The sequence below is a fragment of the Equus asinus genome, chromosome 28, assembly GCF_041296235.1.
Source record: "Equus asinus isolate D_3611 breed Donkey chromosome 28, EquAss-T2T_v2, whole genome shotgun sequence".
Lineage (NCBI taxonomy): Eukaryota > Metazoa > Chordata > Mammalia > Perissodactyla > Equidae > Equus > Equus asinus.
Genome location: NC_091817.1, coordinates 18,423,857 through 18,446,808, shown reverse-complemented (window position 1 = coordinate 18,446,808; position 22,952 = coordinate 18,423,857). Strand labels below are relative to the sequence as shown.

General features: G+C 36.3%; 1 protein-coding gene across 9 annotated transcripts in view; it reads right to left on the bottom strand.

Moving 5' to 3' along the window:
* The window catches only part of CYLD (CYLD lysine 63 deubiquitinase), a 70,393-nt gene that overhangs the window by 28,287 nt on the left and 19,154 nt on the right, over positions 1-22,952 (bottom strand). For all 9 annotated transcript variants that reach the window (XM_070500752.1, XM_070500753.1, XM_014827977.3 and 6 more), the window contains one exon: positions 432-530. In XM_070500752.1, coding sequence (XP_070356853.1) covers positions 432-530 — 99 coding nt within the window. The remainder of the gene's footprint in view (positions 1-431; positions 531-22,952) is intronic.

The window sequence follows — 22,952 nt, the reverse complement described above, 5'->3', positions numbered from 1 at the left end:
AGGTTTCTGGAAGAGAGACAAAAATTCTTGCTTAACAATGTGGAATTCAATTTGCACCACATCTAGTTAGCGAAATCCACATAATTAATCTCTAGTATACTTTACCCTATACAAAATTATCCATATATGATTATTTTGTACAGTTGCAACTCTATGTATACAAATGTTACAGGTAGGGGGTTCCAAAAAGCAGCTGGATATGGACAGGAAAAGACACAGGACCTCACGGGAAACTTCATCAACTGAAAAAGGTTGGGAACTTTTGGCTTAAGCAACAGCATCTATAAAAAATTTTTAGTAAACTACTAAAAATGTTTGAAAGAAGACAGTTAACATATACATTAAGGAGTAATACCTTTTAACAATTTTTCAATGCCGTGGCAAATCAGATTTACATAAATAACTAAGAATTATATTCTATTAGTCCATACCTGTAGCCTTTGGTTTATTATGACTGGATGAACCCTTGTCCCCGACACCTCTTGATGTAAAGGCAAGTTTAGGAGGCCTCCTTTCCTGTGTCACGCTATCTGAAACAGCAAACATGTTTTTAAAGATGGGCAAATTCTCATGGAAGAGAAACAATCAAGCAATCCATGACGACGACGACGACAACAACAACAAAGAAATCTCTTTCCAACAAAAAAGCAGCATTTCTGGAGTAGTTTTACAGATTCTCAAAAGCCATCCAAAGTAACTACCAAAAGAGATAATACTGAAAAAAAAATCAATGCTGTACTCCAAAATGTAATTTCTACAAGAAAATACAGTCCCCAAATACAATTCAGCTAAATGTTTTAACTTCTTGAAAATTTAATCACTTTTAGTCAATTTTATTTGATGTATTAAAACACTACAAAGAAACCCTTACTCAGTTTTTTGCGAGATTTCCCAAATTGGTATCCCAGAACACCTGTGCGTGTTAGCAAGCGTTCCACACTCAACTATTTCTAGAAGATGCTGAGAACAACAAAGATAAACAGACTTCCTTACTGCATACCACCAGAACCTTTAATACAATGATGCGCACTGTGAACCTCTCAGAAAGAGATACAGTCAACTGATTTGACAATATTTTTTGTGCCACTCTACTTAGCATCTCAGAATAATGTATTTCATGCAACACAGTTTGGAAAAACTTCTTGTTAGGAATATGCATCAGTTTTTAAAAATATACATATGTTAGGAATAACGCCAATGTGTATACGAACACATATACATATAAATAGGAAAAACACAGAGAATCATGCACAGATTAACAATGCAGAAAGCCAGAGACAAATAATAACATTTTTGAGGAAAACACTCAAAACTTCTTTTTGAAATGTAGGTATAATAAATTTGGCAAACTTGTTTTTGATACAAAGACCACTCTAAACCTGAAAGGCCAGCAATTTTCATAAGATATTCACAAATACTAATTAAGTAAATGTAGAAAAGTCCGTCTGGAAAGTTTTTCCCCTGGAAAGTTCAACAACACATCTGTGGAGTCCAACACGACACTAAAGAACCATACCTGATAAATCTGCGTATCAGCAAAAACAGTATCACCCACAGTGGATTTTTGAGAACAGAAAGAAAAATAGGAAATATTTATATTTAAACACAAGGAAAAGGCCATTTAAAAAAAAAAAAAGGAAATAATACTGAATTAGTTATATATAAGTGATGCTTGGTAACTTTTTTCCATGGTTGGAAGGAGAGGGGATTGCATTGTTATACTATATCTTAAACATTTCAGAATATGATCAAATGGATTATTTTAATTCAAAAATTATACTGAATAACCATGATTTCAGTCAAGTGATATAGTAAAGAAAAAGCTGTTGATTAATACTTTTGCGATGTTACCATTCAAATATCTCCAAATGTCATATATGAGAGCTACTGTGAAGGGTAAAAGTTTCCAAATAACAGCATGTAAACTGACCAAAGAAAACTAATTTCCACCATTAACTGAAATTAATTGCGTGTATGTCCATTTTAAAAAGATATTCACAAACATACTATAATCTATATACATTATAGAGTCAGTGGTGATTATAACAAAGGCAGCAAACAGTCTTCGCTAAGGCAGCCTGGCAGTACCAGAGGGCCAAATGGATGAGCCAGTTGTGACAGAGCTGCTGGTGATGCTAGGGGAGGGCTCCAAAGTTGGGAATATGGAGGGCACTGGAGTTGGAAACAGTGGTTATCTTCTGCCAAAGACTTCATCTGAGAGGGCGTCAAATATCAATTTTGAGGAACAGGACATTCCTACAGAATTCTATGCAGATAAAGGGTCACATGCCACATCTATCTTGCCCTCCAGCAATTATACACCAAATATGTCTTGTTTCTTTGTCACAACTATGTTCATGATCCAAAACCAAAGCCTTCTACTTTGAATGAATTTTAAGAGGTTACCATCTCAGGAAAAGGTACGTATGGGAAAGTAAACAGGACAAGGAATAAATTCATCAGAGAATTTTGTGAGATTAAGAGATATTAAAAAAGACAGTATGATATGTCCACCAAACGGCATGCACAAAAACTTATTCATGATAACCAAAAGCTGCAACAATCCATTCTCTGAGAAAATGGATAAACAAGTTATGATCTGGTCATACAACAGAATACTACACAGCCATAAAAAAGAATAAACTACTGGTATACACAACACAGACACAGTGTTGAGTGAAAGGAACTACATCAAAAGTACCCATTATATATACCCAACAGGACTGCACTCAAAATGATAAAAGCAGCAGCTCACCCATCACTCTTGCTGATTTAATCAAAAAAGAACACCCCCTTGGAGAATCTTGGTTTAGAAATCATAACAATAAACTAGTGAAGAACAATCAAACCACAAGAAATGTCTGTGAATATGAATTGAGAAAAATTTAAATTGAGAAAAACTGCTTAATTGATATACTGCTTAACATTATTAGCCACAAGAGCATAATTCAGGTGCAAATGAGAATTTAATATCCATAGAGAAATCTACTGAAGAAAACATACGTTTACTTGGGTAGAATGAGATCTTATAAAACCTGATACCAAGATAGTATACAGAGCAACTATCCAGAAATCTCTGTAAGGCAAGATCACTGATCAAAGTAAATACTTTCATTATATTTTAGACAATTTTATATGAAAAACTGTTCCAGAAATGCTGGAAGATCCCATCAGATAACACCCGAGGTGCATACTGAGATCCAGTACTTCAAATAACCTCTGGGCTCTACGAGTCTCATGTGAGCAGGAATCCTGCCTATAGAGACAAAACTCAGGGTGATTCCAACTGCCAATCAATCTCTATGGAAGGCCATTTAGCACCATCTATCAAAATGTAAATACACATACGGTTCGGCCCAGAAACTACTTCCAGGAAGTTACCTTTTTTTAAGATCTTATGAATATTTTATAGGAATATGAACAAAACATAGCCCACTTAAATATTCAGATGAGTGTCCTGATGGCACACAGGAAAAATCTACAGATGCCATGTGTTGAGAGGGAGAGACAATACATGAAAGGACAGAATTAGTATCCAAGATGATCTGAAAATGCTGGAAAACTGGATAGCTCTAGTGACATAAAGCTTAACAAGGACAAATGTAAAGTCCTGCCTTATGTCCCCAGATCAACCATGCACGTGTAGAGGCAGAAGCACATGTGAGCCAAACTGGGGATTTCAGTCAAGACTAAGCTCAGTATTCATTAATTCGTTGGTTTATAAGTGCATTCATTCAGTCAAGAAATACTAGCTACTCCATGCTGGGAAGGCACTACAACGGCCTCTGGGAATCTAATTCAGACTGTGACAGGGCTGTCCCAAATGTTTTCTGTCAGTGCCCTGTTCTATAGCAGCCATTAGCCCACAGATGGAGGACAGCATTCTGTTCCCCTCTAGGCGTCCAAGTGCAAAGCTATCTCCAACAAACCAGGCCCTCAGGACAGCTGGAAACCACGCCATAGGAAAGACGGCTACAATGGCTCAAACCGTGCAGGCTGGAGAACAGAAGATGCAGGTGTCAGAGACACTCATCCTGGAATATCTGAGGGTTGTCGTAAGGAAGAGGGGCTGCATCTGTCCTATCTTCATCCCCATTCAGAGCCAGAATCAATGAGGGAAGTTGTAGGAAGGTAAATATAAGCACACATCACAGAAGAAGTGACTTTCTCGCAATGAGATCTGTCTAAAATGAAATATTTTCATTTCCTTTAGGAGATAATGACTCTTCTATCAAAGGAAAACATAACTCCCTAAGAAGATATGAATAGGGGCCAGCCCGGTGGCGCAGTGGTTAAGTGCGCATGTTCCGCTTCTCAGCAGCCTGGGGTTCGCCGGTTCGGACCCTGGGTGCGGATGTGGCACCACTTGGGAAAAGCCATGCTGTAGCAGGCGTCCCTTGTATAAAATAGAGAAAGATGGGCACGGATGTTAGCTCAGGGCCAGTCTTCCTCAGCAAAAAGAGGAAGATTGGCAGTAGTTAGCTCAGGGCTAATCTTCGTCAAAATAAATAAATAAATAAAATTTAAAAAAAAAGAAGATATGGATAATAAGATATGACCTTATCTTTTAGCTATACTGGCACACATGCAAACTGATACACATATATGATGTTATTCACTGAAGCATTATTTACAATAACAAAAGACTGAAAACTACCTCAATGTGTATAAGTAGGGGACTGGTTAAAAAATTTATGGTACATTCATAAAATGAAATACAATGCATAATTTAAACACAGGATTAGGTATGCAATTTATGTACTAATATGAAGTAATCCCTAAGACCTACTGTTAACTTTAAAAAAAAAGTGCAACTTCCACTTCTGGGAAGATGAGTAGAAATACTTTTTCCTATTCCTCCTGATAAATACAACTAAAAACTGAACATAACATATAGAACAAAAATTAGAAGACTAGGTGGAGAGGTGAAGGCATATCAGCTGGGGACCTCAGGACCTCAGGACCGACATGGTGGAGATCTCCCTGGGTTTTCTTCTTGCCTCATACATCCCAGACTTAGATCTGAAGAAGCTGACGTCCTGGAAACGCCAACAGGCACAGACAAAAGAAAGCCCCAACAAAAGTCAGCTCTCTCTAGTCAAAGAATGAGAAGAGGGGAAACCTAGTAAGACAAAAAACTTTTAGACCATAATCATTCTACTCCTGACAAACACCACAAAAAAACAGAGGCCCCACCACTCCAACCAAGGCCAAGTAGGGAGCCTAGACTTCTACTCATGTGAGGGTGCTACAAAGTGCTCCAATACCCCAGTTGGCTGATGTCAGAGAAAGCCAAGTAGAGAGGCTAGACTTCATCCCCCCAGCTGACAACGAAGTTCGCCCTCCCTCATGGTCATGGTGGCAGTGGAGACCATGTGGAGAGCCCAGCCCTCCAGCTTTGCCTACCTGCTGGAGTGGTACCAGAGGAGGTCCAGTGGAGAGTCAGGACTTTTATCACAGCCCAGCAGCCATGAGGCCACACCCATCACAGTGTCAGTCCACGTGGAGAGCCACAGCACACACCTCTACCCAGCAGTAATGAGAAGCTACCCCCTCAGCTTGCTCAAGAGAGGCCAAGTGAGGAGCCTAGGCTTCCACCTCCACCTGGCAATAATGAGATGGTGCGCACCCGGCCCACCCTGGTGAAAGCAGTGTCACAGACAGCTGGCTACAACCATGCTTTAAATAAGATCTAGAGGCTCAGAACATAATATCCAACCGTCCAGATTTCAACAAAAATCACTCATTATACCAAGAACTAGGAAGAGCCCAAGAAGAATTTTAAAAGACAGTCAATAAATGCCAAAACTGAGAAGACAGAGATGTTAGAATTCTCTGACAAAGATTTTAAAGCAACCATGATAAAAATGCTTCAATAAGCAATTACAAACACACTTGGAAAAAAATGAAAGAATAGAAACCTCATCAAAGAAATACTGTCTGAGCGAAGAAAAAGAAGATATAAAGAAGAATGAAATGGAAATTTTAGAACTGAAAAATACAATGACCAAAATAAAAGGCTCAGTGGATAGGCTCAACAGTAAAATGGAGGAGACAGAGGAGAGACTCAGTGACCTGCACGGCTTCACAAAGATCTAACATTGATGTCATAAGAATCTTAGGAGAGGAGAACGGGGCAGGGCTGACAAAATGCTCAAAGAAGGAATGGCTAAAACTGACCAAATGTGGCAAGAGACACAAACTTCTCAATTCGAGAAGCTGAGTGAATACCACACAGGATAAACCCAAAGAAATTCTTGCCAAGACACAGCATAACTAAACTTTGAAAACTAAAGGCAAAGAACAACTCCTGAAAGTAGCCAGAGAAAAACAAAACCTGTAGGAGAAAGAAATATTTGAATGACAGATTTCTCATCAGAAACCAGGAAGGAGCAAAGGAAGCAGCACAATATTTTTCATGCGCACAGAGAAAAGACCTGTTAACCCACAAGCCTATAAGCAGTGAAAACATCCTTCAGGGACAAAGGGGAAATCAAGACTTCTCAGAAGAAGGAAAACTAAGATACTCTGTCATCGGTAGATTGATCTTAAAAGAATGGCTAAAGAAAGTTCTCTAAAGAAAAAGGAAATGATCAAAAAGGGAATCTTGGGCAGCTGGCCAGGTGGCGTAGTGGTTAAGTTCATGTGCTCTGCTTTGGCAGCCCAGGGTTTGCAGGGTCAGATTCCAGGCATGGACCTACACACTGCTCATCAAGCCATGCTACAGTGACATCCCACATACAAAACTTAGGAAGATTGGCAAGATGTTAGCTCAGGGACAATCTTCCTCACCAAAAAAAAAAAAAAAAAAAAAAAAAAAAGGGAATCTTGGAACATTAGAAAGGAAGAAAGAACAACAGAAAGAGAAAAATATGATTAAATATAATAGGCTTCCCTTCTCTCAAGTATTCTAAATTATGCTTACTGGTTGAAGCAAAAATTATAACACTGTCTGGTGTGGTTTTAAATGTATGTGAAGGAAATATGTGAGACAATAACAAATGGAAAAGAGTAAAGGGATATAAAGGAGGAAGATAAGGTTTCTATACTTTACTCAAACTGGCAAAATCATGACACCAGTAAATGTGATTAGATTGGTACACATTATGTCATACCCAGAGGGATAACTTAAAAAGCTATACAAAAAGATACACTCAAAAATACCTCAGATAAGTCAAAATGGAATTCTAAATAATGTTGAAGTGACCCAGAGGATGGCAGAAAAAAATACAGAGATGAAAGAGAGAGAGAATAAACAGAAAACAAAATGTCAAAGTCCTAACATGCCAATAATTACATTAAATGTAAATAGTCTAAATAGACTAATTAAAAGACAGAAATTGGCAGAGTAGATTAAAAAACATGACCCAACTATATGTTGTTTATAAGAAATTCATTTCAAATATAATAATATAGCAAGTTCAAAGTAAAAGGTTGGAAAATGATATATCGTAAATATTAATACAAAAAAGACAGGAGTGGCTATATTAACCTATTATAAAGTAGATTTCAGAGCAAAAAAAATTACTAGATACAGACGGGACATTATATAATGATAAAAGGGTCACTCTACCAAGAAGACATAACAATCCTAAATGTATGCACACCAAACAAAAGACCTGCAAAATATGTAAAGCAAAAATTGATAGATCTGAAAGAAGAAAAAGACTAATACTACCATTATAGTTGGAGACTTCACCATTACCCTCTCAACAATTGACATAACAAGTAGACAAAAAGTTAGCAAGAATATAGAAGAACTCAACACTCCCACTAACCAACAAGATCTAATCAACATTGATAAAACATTCCACCAAATAACAGCAAAACACACATTCTTTTCAAGTGCCCATGGGACATATACCAAGTTGGACCATATACTGGGCTGGGCCATAAAACGAATTTAAAATATTTGAAATTATACAGAGTATATTCTCTAATCACAAAGAAAACAAACTAGAAATCAGTAACAGTAAGATAACAGGAAAATTTTCAAACACTTGGAAACCAAACACCACTTCTAAATAATTCATGCGTTAAAACGGAAGCCTCAAGGTTAATCAAAAAATATACTGAACTTGTTGAAAATGAAAACACAACCTATCAAAATGTTTGGGACACAGCTAAAGCAGTGCTGACAGAAATTTACAATCCTAAATGCTTACATTAAACAAGAGGAGGGGTATGACCCAGCTATTATCTATCCAAAGAACTTGAAATCAGCAATTCAAAGAGACTTATGCACCCCCATGTTTAATGCAGCATTATTCACAATAGCCAAGACGTGGAAGCAACCTAAGTGCCCAGCAACTGATGACTGCATAAAGAAGATGTGGTATATATATACAATGGAATACTGCTCAGCCATAAAAAAGACAAAATCGTCCCATTCACAACAACATGGATGGACCTTGAAGGTATTATATTAAGCGAAATACGCCAGGCAGAGAAAGACAAACACCGTATGATTTCACTCATGTGGAAGATAAACAAACACATGGACAAAGAGAACTATTTAGTGGTTACTGGGGGAAAGGGGATGGAGGTGGGCACAAAGGTGATGGGGCACAGCTATAAGATGACTGACAAATAATAATGTACAACCGAAACTTCACAATGTTGTAAACTATCATAACCTCAATAAAATTTTTAAGAAAGAAGAGGGGCTGGCCCAGTGGCATAGTGGTTAAGTTCATGTGCTCCGCTTCAGCAGCCCGAGGTTTGCAGGTTCTGACCCGGGCACAGACCTAGCATCGCTGGTCAAGCCATGCTGTGGCAGCATCCCACATAAAGTAGAGGAAGATTGGCACAGATGTTAGCTCAGCGACAATCTTCCTCAGGCAAAAAGAGGAAGACTGGCAACAGACGTTAGCTCAGGGCCAAGCTTCCTCACCAAAAAAAGGGAAAAGTCTCAAATCAATAATCTAAGCTCCCAGCTGAAGAATCTGGACAAAGAGCAAAATAAACCTGAAGCAAGCAGAAAGAAGAAAATAATAAAGAGCAAAAATCAATAAAATTAAAAATAGAAAGACAGAGAAAAATCAGTGAAACCAAATTCTGGGTCTCTGAAAAGATCAATAAAATTGACAACCCTTTAGCCAGACTGACAAAGAAGAGAGAAGACACATTACCACTATCAGGAATGAAACAGGGGATTATCACTAGAAACCTTGCAGACATCCAAAGAATAATAAAGGAATACAATGAAAAACTAACATACAGAAACTTGACAGCTTAGATAACACAGACCAATTCCTTGAAAACACAAGCTACCAGCACTAACTCAATATGAAATAATAATTTGAAAATTATGTAATTATTAAGAAAAGTGACTTATAATTTTAAAACTCACACACACAGAAAAAAAATCTTCAGACATAGATGGTTTAATTGGATAATTCTACTAAATTTTAAGGAATTAACACCAATTCTACACAATCTCTTCCAGAAAACAGAACAGGAGAGAACATCTCCCAATTCATTTCAATTTAGCATAGCTTCCCAATTCATTCATACAAAGCTACTATTACTTTGATACCAAAACCAAAGACAGTACGAAAAAGAGAAACTACAGTCTAATATCTCCCATAAAAATAAACACAATAATTCGTAACAAAATATTAGCAAATAAAAAGTTATACACTATGACCAAGAGGAGATTATTCAAGAGATGCAAAACTGTTTCAACGTTTGAAAATCAACCAAAGCAATATATCACATTAACAGGTTAAAGAAGAAAAATCACATGATCATATCAATGAATGCAAAAAAAAAAAGCATTTGAAAAAATTCAATTCCCATTCATGACAAAAACTCTCAGAAAAATAGGAATAGCGGGGAACTTCTTGAACTTGACAAAAGCATCTACAAAAAACCTACAGCTAACTACTTACTTAATAGGAAAAGACTGAATGCTTTCTCCCTTAAGATCAGAGACCAGGCAAGGATCTCTGCCCTCGCCACTCTTACTTAACATAGAGCTGGAAGTGCCATCCAGTGCAATAAAGCCAAAAAAAGGAAATAAAAGGCATACCGATCAGAAAGGAAGAAATAAAACCGTCTCTATCTACAGATAACATGATTATCTATGTAGAAAGTCCCAAAGAATCTACAAAAAAAAAAAACCTCCTTGGACTAACATCAGCAAGGTTGCAAGATGCAAGACAAAAGTCACCTGTATTTCTATATACCAGCAATGAACAGGGAGACTCCAAAATTTAAAATACATTTACAATCACTCAAAACAACAAAATGTTTAGGTGTAACTCTAACAAGACACGTAAAGGACTTCTATGCTAAATTTACGCAACACTGACGAAAGAAATAAAAAACTAAATCTAATAAATGAAGAGACGCACCATCTTTTATGGATTGGAAGACTCAAGATAACAAAGATGTCAACTCTCCTCACATTTATATATAGGTTTAATGCAATTTCTATCAAAATCCAAGCAAGATTTTGTGGAGATGTACCTAGAATTCTTCTAAAACTAATATGGAAAGGCAAAACCTCTACAACAGCTAAAATAATTTTGAAAAAGAAGAATAAAGCAGGAGTAATCCAGTTCACCAGATTGCAGAACTTATTCTTCAGCTCCAGTAACTGAGACTGTGCTGGAGTGGAAGTGAGGCAGACACACAGGCCAATGGGACAGAACCAAGAACCAAGAAACAGACCGTACAAAGTGCCCAACTGATCTCCCACAAAGGAACAAAAGCAATTCAATGGAAGAAAGACATCTTTTCAACAAACACTAGTGCAGCAATTAGACATCCAGAGGTTAAAAACAGAAAGAAAAGAACCTCTACTTAAGTCTTATACCTCATAAAAATTAACTCAAAATGAATCATGGACTTAAATGTAAAATGAAAGACTATCAAACCGTTAAATAACAGAAGAACAAGGATGTGAGGAAATCAGAACTCTCATACATCGCTGGTAGGAATGTAAAATGTGCCGCCACTCTGAAAAACACTCTGGCAGTTCCACAGATGACTAAACATCCAGCTACCATACGACCCAGCAATTTTGTTCCCAGGCACATACCCAAGAGAACGGAAAACATATGTCCACACAAAAACTTGTACATGAATGTTCATAGCAGCATTTTTCATAAATAGCCAAAAGCTGGAAACAACCCAAATGTCCATCAACTGATGAATGGATAAATAAAACATAGCATATCCATACAATGGAATATTATTGAGCCATAACAAGGACTAAAGGACTGATTCATGTTACAACATGGATAAACCTTGAAAAGATAATGTTTAAATGAAAGAAGCCTAACACAAAAGACCATATATATTTTTGATCCCATTTACAGGCATACCTCATTTCATTGTGCTTCATTTTATCACACTTCACAGATACTGTGTTTTACAAGACCCTCCACCAGCAGAAAGTATGACTAACTGAAGGCTCAGATGATGCTTAGCCTTTCTTAGCAGTAAGGTATTTTAACTAAGTTACGTACATTGTTTTTTATTTTTTTATTTTATTTTTTTTAAGATTAGCACCTGAGCTAACATCTGTTGCCAATCTTCTTTTTTTTTTTCTTCCTGCTTCTTCTCCCCAAAGCCCCCAGTACATGGTTGTATATTCTAGTTGTAGGTCCTTCTGGTTGTGGCATGTGGGACACCGCCTCAGCATGGCCTGACGAGCGGTGCTAGGTCTGTGCCCAGGATCCGAACCAGCGAACCCCGAGCCGCCAAAGCGGAGCGTATGAACTTAACCACTCGGCCATGGGGCCAGCCCCCATGGTTTTTTTAAACATAAAGCTATTGAACACTTAATAGACTACAGCCGAGTGTAAACACAATTTTTACATGCACTGGGAAACCAAAAAGTTATGTGACTCTCTCTATTGCAATACTTGCTTTACTGCAGTGATCTGGAACCAAACTCGCAATATCTCCAAGGTATGCTTGGATATGAAGTGTCCATACAGCATATGTCCATATGTCCATAGGCAAATGCAGAGAGAGAGGGAAGATCACTGGTTGCTGGTACTGAGGGGAGGAGGGCATGAGAAGTGACTGCTTAATGGGTATGGAGTTTCCATTTGGGGTGATGAAAAAACTCTGGAACTAGATAGTGACAATGATTGCACAACACTGTGAATGTTCCTAATGTCACTGAATTGTACCTTTTAAAGGGGTGAATATTATGACATGTGAATTATGTCTCAATTTTAATAAATTTAGGAGAAAATCTTCCATACCCAGAGCTTGACAAAAGTTGTTAGACCTAACACCAAAAGCACACTCCATAAAAGAAAAATTTGTACGTTGGACTTCATAAAAATCAAAATCTTTGGCTTTGTGAAAGACCCTGATAAGAGGATGAAAAGACACACTACAGACTGGGAGAAAATATCTGCATACCACCTATCTAACGAGGGACTAGTACCTAGACTATACAAAGAATTCTCAAAACTCAACAGTAAAAAAGCAAACAATCCAATTAAAACATGGGCAAAAGAGAGGAAGAGACATTTCACTTTCTATTACAGATGGCAACAGGCATATAAAAAGATGTTCAACATCATGAGCCAGCCAAGGAAACTCAAACTAAAATCACAATGAGACACCATTACACACATCTCGGAATGGCCAAAATATAAAATAGTGAACACCAAATGCTGGTGAGGATGTGGAAAAACTGATCACTTATAAATTACTGGTGGCAATGTAAAATGGTACAGCCACTCTGGAAAAGTTTAGCAGTTTCTTAAAAGACTAAACAGGCAAGTACCATATGACCAACAATTGCACACCTGGACATTTATGCCAGAGAAATGAAGACTTATGTCCCTTGTGTTCACTGTACACAAATATTTATAAAACCATTATTTATAACAGCCAAAAAACTGGAAATAAACCAGTTAAACAGGAAAGCGAATACTGCAATAAAGCAAGGTATACGAATTTTTTTGGTTTCCCAGTGCATACAAAAGTTATGTTTACACTCTACTGTAGTCTATTAAGTATGCAACAGCACTATGTCTAAAAAAACAATGTACATAACTTAATTAAAAATATTTTAATGCTAAAAAAGGCTAATCATCATTTGAGCCTTCAGTGAATCATATTCTTTCTGCAGGTGGATCTTGTAAAAAATACAATATCTGTGAAGCGTAAACAGTGGTACATCCACAGCATGGAATATCACTCAGCAATAAAAAGGAATAAATCAGTGATACACACAACATGGATGAATCTAGAGAATTATGCCGAGTTGAAAAAGCCAATCTCAAAAGGTTCCATATTGCACAATTCCATTTATATAACATTCTTGAAGTGACAGAATTATAGAAATGGAAAACACATTACTGGTTGCCAGAGGGTAAGGGGGGGGGGGTATGAGGGAAGGATGCGGCGATAAAGGGCAACATGAGGGATCTTTGTGGTGATGGTTGACATGACTGTGTCAATGTCAAGATGCTGGTTGTGATACTGTACTCTAGTTTCACAAGACGTTACCATTGGAGAAAACTGTGTAAAGGGCACACAGGATCTCTCTGTATTATTTCTTACAACCACATGCAAATTATAATAATCCCAAGTATTTTCAAATCATATATGTAATAAAGGGCCTATAGTCAGAATTTATAAAAACTTCTCAAAACTCAGTAACAAAAAAAAGACAGTAAAAAAATTGGCAAAAGAGTTACACAGAAACTCTACCAAGGAAGATACACAAGATGACAAATGAGCACATAAAAAGATGTTCAACATGAGTGGTCGTCAGAGAATACAAATTAAAACCACAATTAGATATAACTAAAATTTATAAGACTGACCACTCCAAGTGTTACAGGGCTGTGGAAGAACTAGAATGCGCATGCACTGTTGGTGGGAATGTAAACAGTACAACCACTTTGGAGGGACAGTTTGGCAGGTTTGCTTTTCTTTAAGTTAATCACCTATAATAGTACCAGCCATTCTACATCTAGGTATTTACCGAAGAGTAATGAAAGCCTATGTCCACACAAAGACTAGCATGAGAATTTTCATAGCAGCATTATTCATAATAGCCAAAAACTGGAAACAACCCAGATGTCCATCAACAAATGAACGGATAAACAAACTGGTATATCCATATGTTTATAGGGAAAACACACTGTTTTCCTTTACTCTCACACTTAACAACACTTTTGACACTTCTGGTCACCAAATGTGTTGGGAGTTTTCCCACACCAAACTGTGACATCAGCTGGGAGTCGTACAATTCAATTCAGTTCTGATACTATCTACGTGGAATTAGCAACAAATCCCACAAGTTAAGGGCTCAGACCCCATTTCAGACACTAACTGCAGCCCCAGGTTGTTCCCAGTACTTCTGACTGACCCGCTATAAATCAGGTTTGCCATGACCCCCTCTTTGGGTCCAATAATTTGCTAGAATGACTCACAAACTCAGGGAAACATTTACGTTTACCAGTTTATTATCAAGGATATAATAAATGATACAAACTCCATTTCCAGGCCCCTGCCTTCCCCAGAGGATGGGATCTGGGACTAAAGTTCAAGCTTCTAATCCTAGTTTGGTCTTTCTAGGGATCAGCCCTCATCCAGGAGCCCACCAAGAGCCACCTCATTAGAACAAAAGACATTCCTATCACCCAGGAAATTCCAAGGGATTTAGGAGCTCTGTGTCAGACCCTCTCATCACTCAGGATATTACAGGGCTTTAGGAGCTCCGTGTCAGGAATCCAGGTCAAAGACCAAATATCAGCAAAAATCGGGGACAGAGGCATATATATATTTATACATATATGAAATATGTATATTATTTCACACCACAGAATGGAATACTTCTCAGCAATAAAAACGACACATGGATGAGTCAAAAAATAATTATGTTCCGTGAAATAAGTCAGACAAAAAAGAGTACATCCCAAGTCACTTCATTTATAGAAAATTCTAGAAAATGTGAACAAATGTATACTGACACAAAGATGATCAGTGGTTGCCTGGATTTAGGGGAGGAAGCAGAAGCGGGAGAGAGTGATGAAAAAGGGCATATGCTCACTATCTTGATTGTGGTGATGGTCTCATGTGCGCATACATGTTAAACCATATCAAATTATATACTTTAACATGTGCAGCGTGTTGTATGTCAATTACATCTCACGAAAACCGTTAAAAATTTTTAAAGAAGGTGCAAAAGGCATAAAAAATATGCAAACATTGAATAACACAAAGAAAAAATTAATCAAGAAGGACACAAAAGGAAATTAGGAAGTTGGGGGTCACTGTTAGGAGGGAAAGTTCTCATATACCCTGCTGAAATTCTGTGCAAATGTGGACGCACTGCAGAGCCTAAAAAACAAAATTAGCCTTACATTTCCAACCTCCAAAACTAAAACAGAAGACAGACTGGACTAGAAAAAGGAGAGATGCATAATGTAGGGGTGACACTAAATGATACGCTTCATCACAACAGTTTTAATAACCTCAACATAATGTCAAATTAGACACATTAGAGCTTTTAAACATTTGAAACAAAAACGAAGAGAGGAAAAATGTTGTAACAGGTTCAAGACTCCCCCTCAATGCCTTTGAGTTAAGGGTATGCTTCAGAAGCCCACTGTGACAAGCAATTCACTGAATTCCTTCCTAATCTCACCAGCTGTTCAACTCCTTCAAAAAAATGTTTTAAAAGATGGAAATATTAATTTTGTCCTACAAATGAAGAAAATTTGGCAAGAAAAAGAAATGAAGGAACTAAAGGAGACACTATGATTCTTTTTTTCTCCCAAGAAAAAGGATGTTAATGATGACATGAAATACAGATGAAGACCCATTCAAATAAACTAAATTAATTTTTGTTTAGACACCATTACTTGTTAAAAGTCTATTTACAAGATTTATTTTGTTGGCAAAAAAGTATAATTTGTGTATTATGTTATAGAAGTTGGTATCATTTTTAATTATCTTCTATTCGGGGTTTATGAAAATCAAGTTTTAAAAGAAAGAAAAGCATTATTTTCCTTTCTCGTCACTGTTCTGAGGGCTGTAATAATGACAATGACAGCCACTGATCTATAAGATCAAATGTGCCTGACAAGTGATTCCCAAGAGATTCATGTAACTAATTTTTATTATTTTAATCCTACATCACTATTTAAATAAAATATAATTGTAAATGTTTTTGAAGATAAATACTACTAAAGAAGAATTCCCTGTCAGGTTATATACAATTCCATCACAGGAAAAACAGAAATGGTAGCTTTTTCTTTCCTTTTCTTTTTATGTGCCACTGTAGAACCCAAGATCATTTACATTTCAAACCAAACTGAGATGTGGAAAAAATATACAGAAAGAAACACAGCTCTGGATTTGAAAAAATAGAAAAGCATTTCAAATCTTTATTCTACTGCAGACTAAAAAGAAACACAATCAATTATACATAAGCCAATTTCATATTTCAGGTATCTTTTTCTGTCTTAAATTATAATCTAAGCTAATGATTTCCCTAGTCTCCTAACTTACTCAATATAATGCATTATACTCAGCTGTAAAATGCAAAATTCAAAGAAATTCAATTAAGGTAGGTAAAAGGATGGTTAAACTAATAAGGTTTCGAGCTTTCAAAAGTACCCTTTGGAAATTTCAAAAAAAAGAAAAGAAAAACGAAACTCACAAACATATTTTATTTGGTAAGACAAGTGAAATTATATTTATCCATGTGACTTTGCAGAAACAGTATTAGCACAGAATTGATTACCCCCGTAAGAATACATATATAATTAAAGAAATTTTATTTTACATGGCATTCCCCTTAGCCACACAGCAAGTAAACACTATAAAATTAGTATAACTCACAGAATTTACTTAAGACAGGGTTTCTTCATCTCAGTAATATTGACGTTTTGAACCAGATCATTTTTTGTTGTGGGGGGCTGCTCTCCGCATTGTAGGATGTTTAGCAGCATCTCTGTCTCTACCACTAGATTCAAGGAGTACTCCCACCCCAGACGTAACCATCAAAATGTCTCTAGAGCACCGACAACACGACTGACAGACAACAATGTACAACTGAAATCTCACAAGATTGTAACCTATCATTAACTCAGTAAAAAAATAATAATAAAAAAAGGAAAAAAAAGTCTCTAGACATGGCCAAATATTCCCTGGAGCTAAAATTACCCCAGATTGAGAACTACTGGCTTAGAACTGAAATGATCTTCTTATAAAGGTTTTGTACTAATGCTTAAAAAAAGAAAGAAAAAAACCTTAAAAATGCACTAGTTACAGTGTGAAACAATACCATATTTCAACCAAAAACTATAAAAATAACATCTAATCATAAAAGCCATCATACTCACCCAGAGAAATTCCTCTTTTTTTCCTGAATAAATGTTCCCCATATTCCAAAATACATATTAAAAAAATATAACTGTTATGATGGAGTAAGCTCATACCAGACCATTTCTCTTGAAATAATAGATAAAAACTTTAACAAAACACTAAAAACAATTACCTACAGGCACTGGAGAGTGGGAAAAAAAGCAGGTAGATTATGGAGAAGAGTCAAAATTTGGAAGAAGAAAACAATACAAGGATATAGTCCAAAATTGCTCAACATACCAAAAAAAAGAAAGCTGTGACCCATTCTCAAAAGAAAACGCCACAATGGATACCAATCCATAGATGATGCTGGAATTGGCAGAGAAGAACTTTAAAGAGGCTTTTATAACTATGCTTCATGAGGTAAAAGAAAATATGCTCACAGTGAAGGAGAAGGCAGCAGTATCTCATTAGAGAAATAAAAATTATTTAAAGAAACTAACAAAGAACCAGATAGAAAATCTTAAAAATACTTTTAAAAACTTAAAAAGACAATATCTGAAAAATAATTCACTGGATAGGCTAAACACCACAATGGGGATAAAAGAGAATAAAATCAGTTAAAATTGAAGATAGAAGAATAAAAATTACCTAAAGAACAGGATGATAAATGTTTGAAAAAAATTACCAGAGCCTCAAGGACTTGAGGGGCAATATCAAAAATCCTGACATATATCTAATTAAAGTCACAGAAAGAGAGAAGACTGAAAGGGATAGAAAAAGCATTTGAAGGAATAATGGTTAGAATGTTTCCTGCTCTGTTGAAAGATACAAATTTACAAATCCAAGAAGCTGAGCAAACTCCAAGCAGGATAAATGAAGAAAACCATGCTAGGCACATCACAGTGAAACTGCTGTAAACCAAACATAAAGAGAAAATCTTCAGAGCACCCAGAGAAAAACAACATGTTACGTTACATACAGGAGAACAACAATTCAAAGGACTGCTGACTTTTCATCAGAAACTATGGAGGCCAGAAAGTACTAGAAAACCAACTTTAAAGCAGAAAGAAAAGAAAACATACTAACGCAGAATTCTATATACACCCAAAATATCCTCCAAATATGAAAGGAAAATAGACATTTTCAGACAGAAGAAATTTAAAGAAATTCATCTCTAGGAGACCTGCACTCAATAACCACCACACAGAGTTCTTCCAGAGGAAGGGAAATGATAACAGGTGGATACTTGGATCTTTTAATTTCTTTAAAAAATACATGACTATTTCAGCAAAAAAATATAACATCTTCTTGTAGGTTTTTAATGTACATAGATGTAATGTATGTGACAATAGCAAAAAGAACGGGGAAGAGGTAACTAGACTTAGATGGCTGTAAGGTTTCTACACTTTACATAAAGCAGGACAATATTAATTCTACACTGAAACATTAAGGATATATACTGCAAACCACTAAAAGTAATAACACCAGGAAATATAGCTAAAAAACCAACATATTAACATACAATTAAAATTTTTCAGTAATCTACAGAAAAGGCATAAAAGGGGTATAAAAGGAATGAAAAACAGAGGGACAAATAGGAAAGAGATAATAAAAAGATAGTTCTAAACCCAATAATGGTAACAAATTACATTAAATGTTAATAAATTAAACACAACATTGAAAAGACAGAGATCATTAGAATGGATTAAAAAATTATATACTGTCTAAAAAAAATGATGTAGAATACAATGGGAAAATGGAATGAGGAAGGGGGAAAAACATCTCAATCCAAAAGCACATTGGTGATAGGGCACAAAAAGTAGGACAAATAGAAAACACATGAGATGTTAGAAATAAATCCAGTTATCAATAATTATAAAGATTAACAGGTTAAAATCTTCAGTTAAAATACGAAGATTGATAAACTAGACTAAGAAAGAATACCAACTATATGCTGTCATAAGAGACATACCTAAAACATAAATGATGAAAGAGAGAAATACCTGGAAAATACTAATCAAAGAAAACCTATCTATATCATACAAAACAGAATTTACGGCAAAAAGCGTTACTAGAGATGGAGACGGTCATTACATCATGAGAACCAGTTCAAATCACCTTGAAAATATAACAATTCCAAACTCTAGGTATCTAAAAGTTCTAGACTTACATGCAGCAAACAACAATTTCAAAATTAAAGCAAATACTTAAAGAATTAAGAAAAAATTAACAAATCCATCATCATATTGGGAAGCTTTACCATACCTTGTCCAGTAACTGATAGATCTAGCAATTAAAAACTCAGTAATGATACATAAAATTTGAATAGCATAAATAAATCAGATTGACCTAAGGGACACATAAAATATGCATTCAATGCACGAAACCACAATTGGAGAAAACACATTCTCTTCACGTATACACAGACACTTCTGAAAACTGATCCTGTACTAGGTAGCACAGCCAGCCTCAACAAATGTCAAAGGATGGTATCATATTCTCTGACCATTCTGCGAATTAACTGAAAATTAATAATGACAAAAAAGAAAACCAGACACCTGAAAATTTAAAAGCACATTTTAAAACAGCTCAAGTTACATTAAAAAATCATGAAACTTATATAAAAGACTTCAAATTTAGTGATAAGATAAATACATTTCAAATATTGTGTAAGTGGGCACATAAACAGAATCTATAGCCTTAGATGCTTTATACTAGAAAAAAGATTAAAAATAAGCTAAGCTCTCAAACTTAAGGAGTTAGAAAAAATAGAATAAATCCATAAAAAGACAAAGGAAAAAATAATTAAAAAATCAAATTACTAAAATAGAAAACAAATATATCTAGAAAGGATTAAGAAAGCCAAAAGACAGTTTTATGAAGAAATGAAAGTGAGAAATAGGTTTCTCACTTTGAAGACTGTTGAAGCAAATAGAAGGGCACAATTCTTTGGATGAAAACAGGGACATAACTGCAGATGCTGCAGATATTTAACACAAAATGAGAGGATTTTATGAACAACGCTTACAGGCATACCTCGCTTACTGTGCTTCACAGATACTTTGTTTTCTATAAATTGAAGGTTTGTGGCAAAGTCGATTGAAAACCTTCTGGAAAGGATTCACCATTCCAGATGCATTAAGAACATTTATGATTCATGGGATGAGAACAAAACATCAACATTAACAAGAGTTTGGAAGAAGCTGATTCCAACCCTCATGGATGACTTTGAGGGGTTCCAGACTTCAGTGGAGGAGGTAACCGCAGATGTGGTGGAAACAGTAAGAGAACCAGAATTAGAAGCAGAGCCTGAGGATAAGACTGAATTGCTGCAATCTGTGATCAAACTTTAATGGATGAGGAGCTGCTTATTTTCAATGAGCAAAGAAAGAGGTTTCTTGAGATGGAATCTACTCCTGGGAAGATGCTGTGAAGACTGTTGAAGTGACAACAAAGGATTTAGAACGTTAGAATATTCCATAACTTAGTTGACAAAGCAGCAGCAGGGTTTGAGAGGACTGAGTCCAATTTTGAAAGAAGTTCTACTGTAGGCAAAATGCTATCAAACAGCATCACTTGCTACAGAGAAATCATTCATGAAAGGAAGAGTCTATTGATGTGGCAAATTTCACTGTTGTTTTATTTTAAGAAGTTGTCACAGCCACCCCAACCTTCAGCAGCCACCAACATCGAGGCAAGTCCCTCCACCAGCAAAAAGATTGTGACTCCCTGAAGGCTCAGATGACGGTTAGCCTATTTTTAATTAAGCTATGTACATGGTATTTTTAGACACAATGCTATTGCACACTTAACAGACTACAGTGTAGTGTAAACATAACTTTTATCCACACTGGTAAACAAAAAAATTCATGTGACTCTCTTTATTACAATATTCACTTTACCATGGTGGTCTGGAACTGAAGAGGCAGTACCTCCAAGGTGTAACTGTATACCAAAAACTTTGAAAACAAAGATCAAATGGAAACATTCATTAACAAAATAAAACTTCCACAACAAGACCCCAAATAGCCAAAGCAATCCTGAGAAAGAACAAGAGAACCAAAGACATCACACTTCCCGATTAAATTATACGACAAAGTTACAGTAATCAATAGAGTAGGGTATTGACAGGAAAATAAACACACAGACTAATGAAACAGAATTGACAGCCCAGAAATAAAGCCCCACATATACGGTCAACTAATATTTGACAAGGGAGCCAAGAAAACTCAATGGAGAAAAGATAGTCTCTTCAATAAATGGTGTTGGAAAAACTGGATAACAACATGCAGAAGAATGAAATTGGACTCCTATCTTACACCACTCACAAAAACAAACTTGAAATGGACTAAAGACTTAAATTTAAGACCTGACTCTGTAAAACTCGCAGAAAAAAACACAGAGGAAAAGCTCCTTAACGCTGGTCTCAGTAGTGATTTCCTGAATATGACAGAAAAAGCACAAGCAACAAAAGCAAAAATAAACAAGTGGGACTGCACCAAACTAAAAAGCTTCTGCATAGCATAACCATCAATAAAACGAAAAGGCAACCTACAGAACGGAATAAAATATTTACAAATTAAGGGGTTAATATCCAAAATATATAAAGAACTTATACAACTGAATAGCAAATAAAACCTAACAATTTAATTAAAACATGGGCAGGGGAACTGAACAGTTTTCCTCCTTTTTTTTTCCTTTTAGAGGACGATTAGCCCTGAGCTAACTGCTGCCAATCCTCCTCTTTTTGCTGAGGAAGACTGGCCCTGAGCTAACATCCATGCCCATCTTCCTCTACTTTATATGTGGGATGCCTACCACAGCATGGCGTGCCAAGCGGTGCCATGTCCGCACCTGGGATCCAAACTGGCGAACCCCCAACCCGCAGAAGTGGAACGTGCGAACTCAACCGCTGTGCCACCAGGCCGGCCCCTGAACAGTTTTCTAAAGAAGACACAGACAGAGCCAAGAGGCATGTGAAAAAGTGCTCAGCATCACTAATCATCAGGGAAATACAAATCAAAACCACAATGAGATATCACTTCACATCAGTTAGAATGGCTGTCATCAAAAAGACAAGAAATGATAACTATTGGTGAGGGCGTAGATAAAAGGGAACCCTTGTGCACTGTTGATAGGAATGTAAACGGGTGCAGCCACTATGAAAACAGTACAGCGGTTCCTCAAGAAATTAAAAGTAGAGTTACCATAGAATTCAACAATTCCACTTCTGGGTATATACCCAAAAGAATTGAAAGCAGGGTCTCAAAGAGATATTTGTACACCTAGGTTCATAGCAGCATTATTCACAATAGCTGAAACATGGAAGCAACTCAAGAGTCCATCAACAGATGAACGGATAAATAAAATGTGGTATACACACATGATGGAATATTATTCAGTCTTAAAAAAGAAGGAAATTCTGACATATACTACAACATGGATGAACCCTGAGGACATTATGTTAAGTGAAATAAGCCAGTCATCAAAGGACAAACACTGTATGACTCCACTTATATGAGGTACTTAGCGTAGTCTAAATAATCCAGACAGAAAGTAGAATAGTGGTTGCCAGAGGTTGGAGGTTGGGGAGGGGGCACGTATTGTTTAACGGGTATAGTTTCAGTTTCACAATATGAAAAGAGTTATGG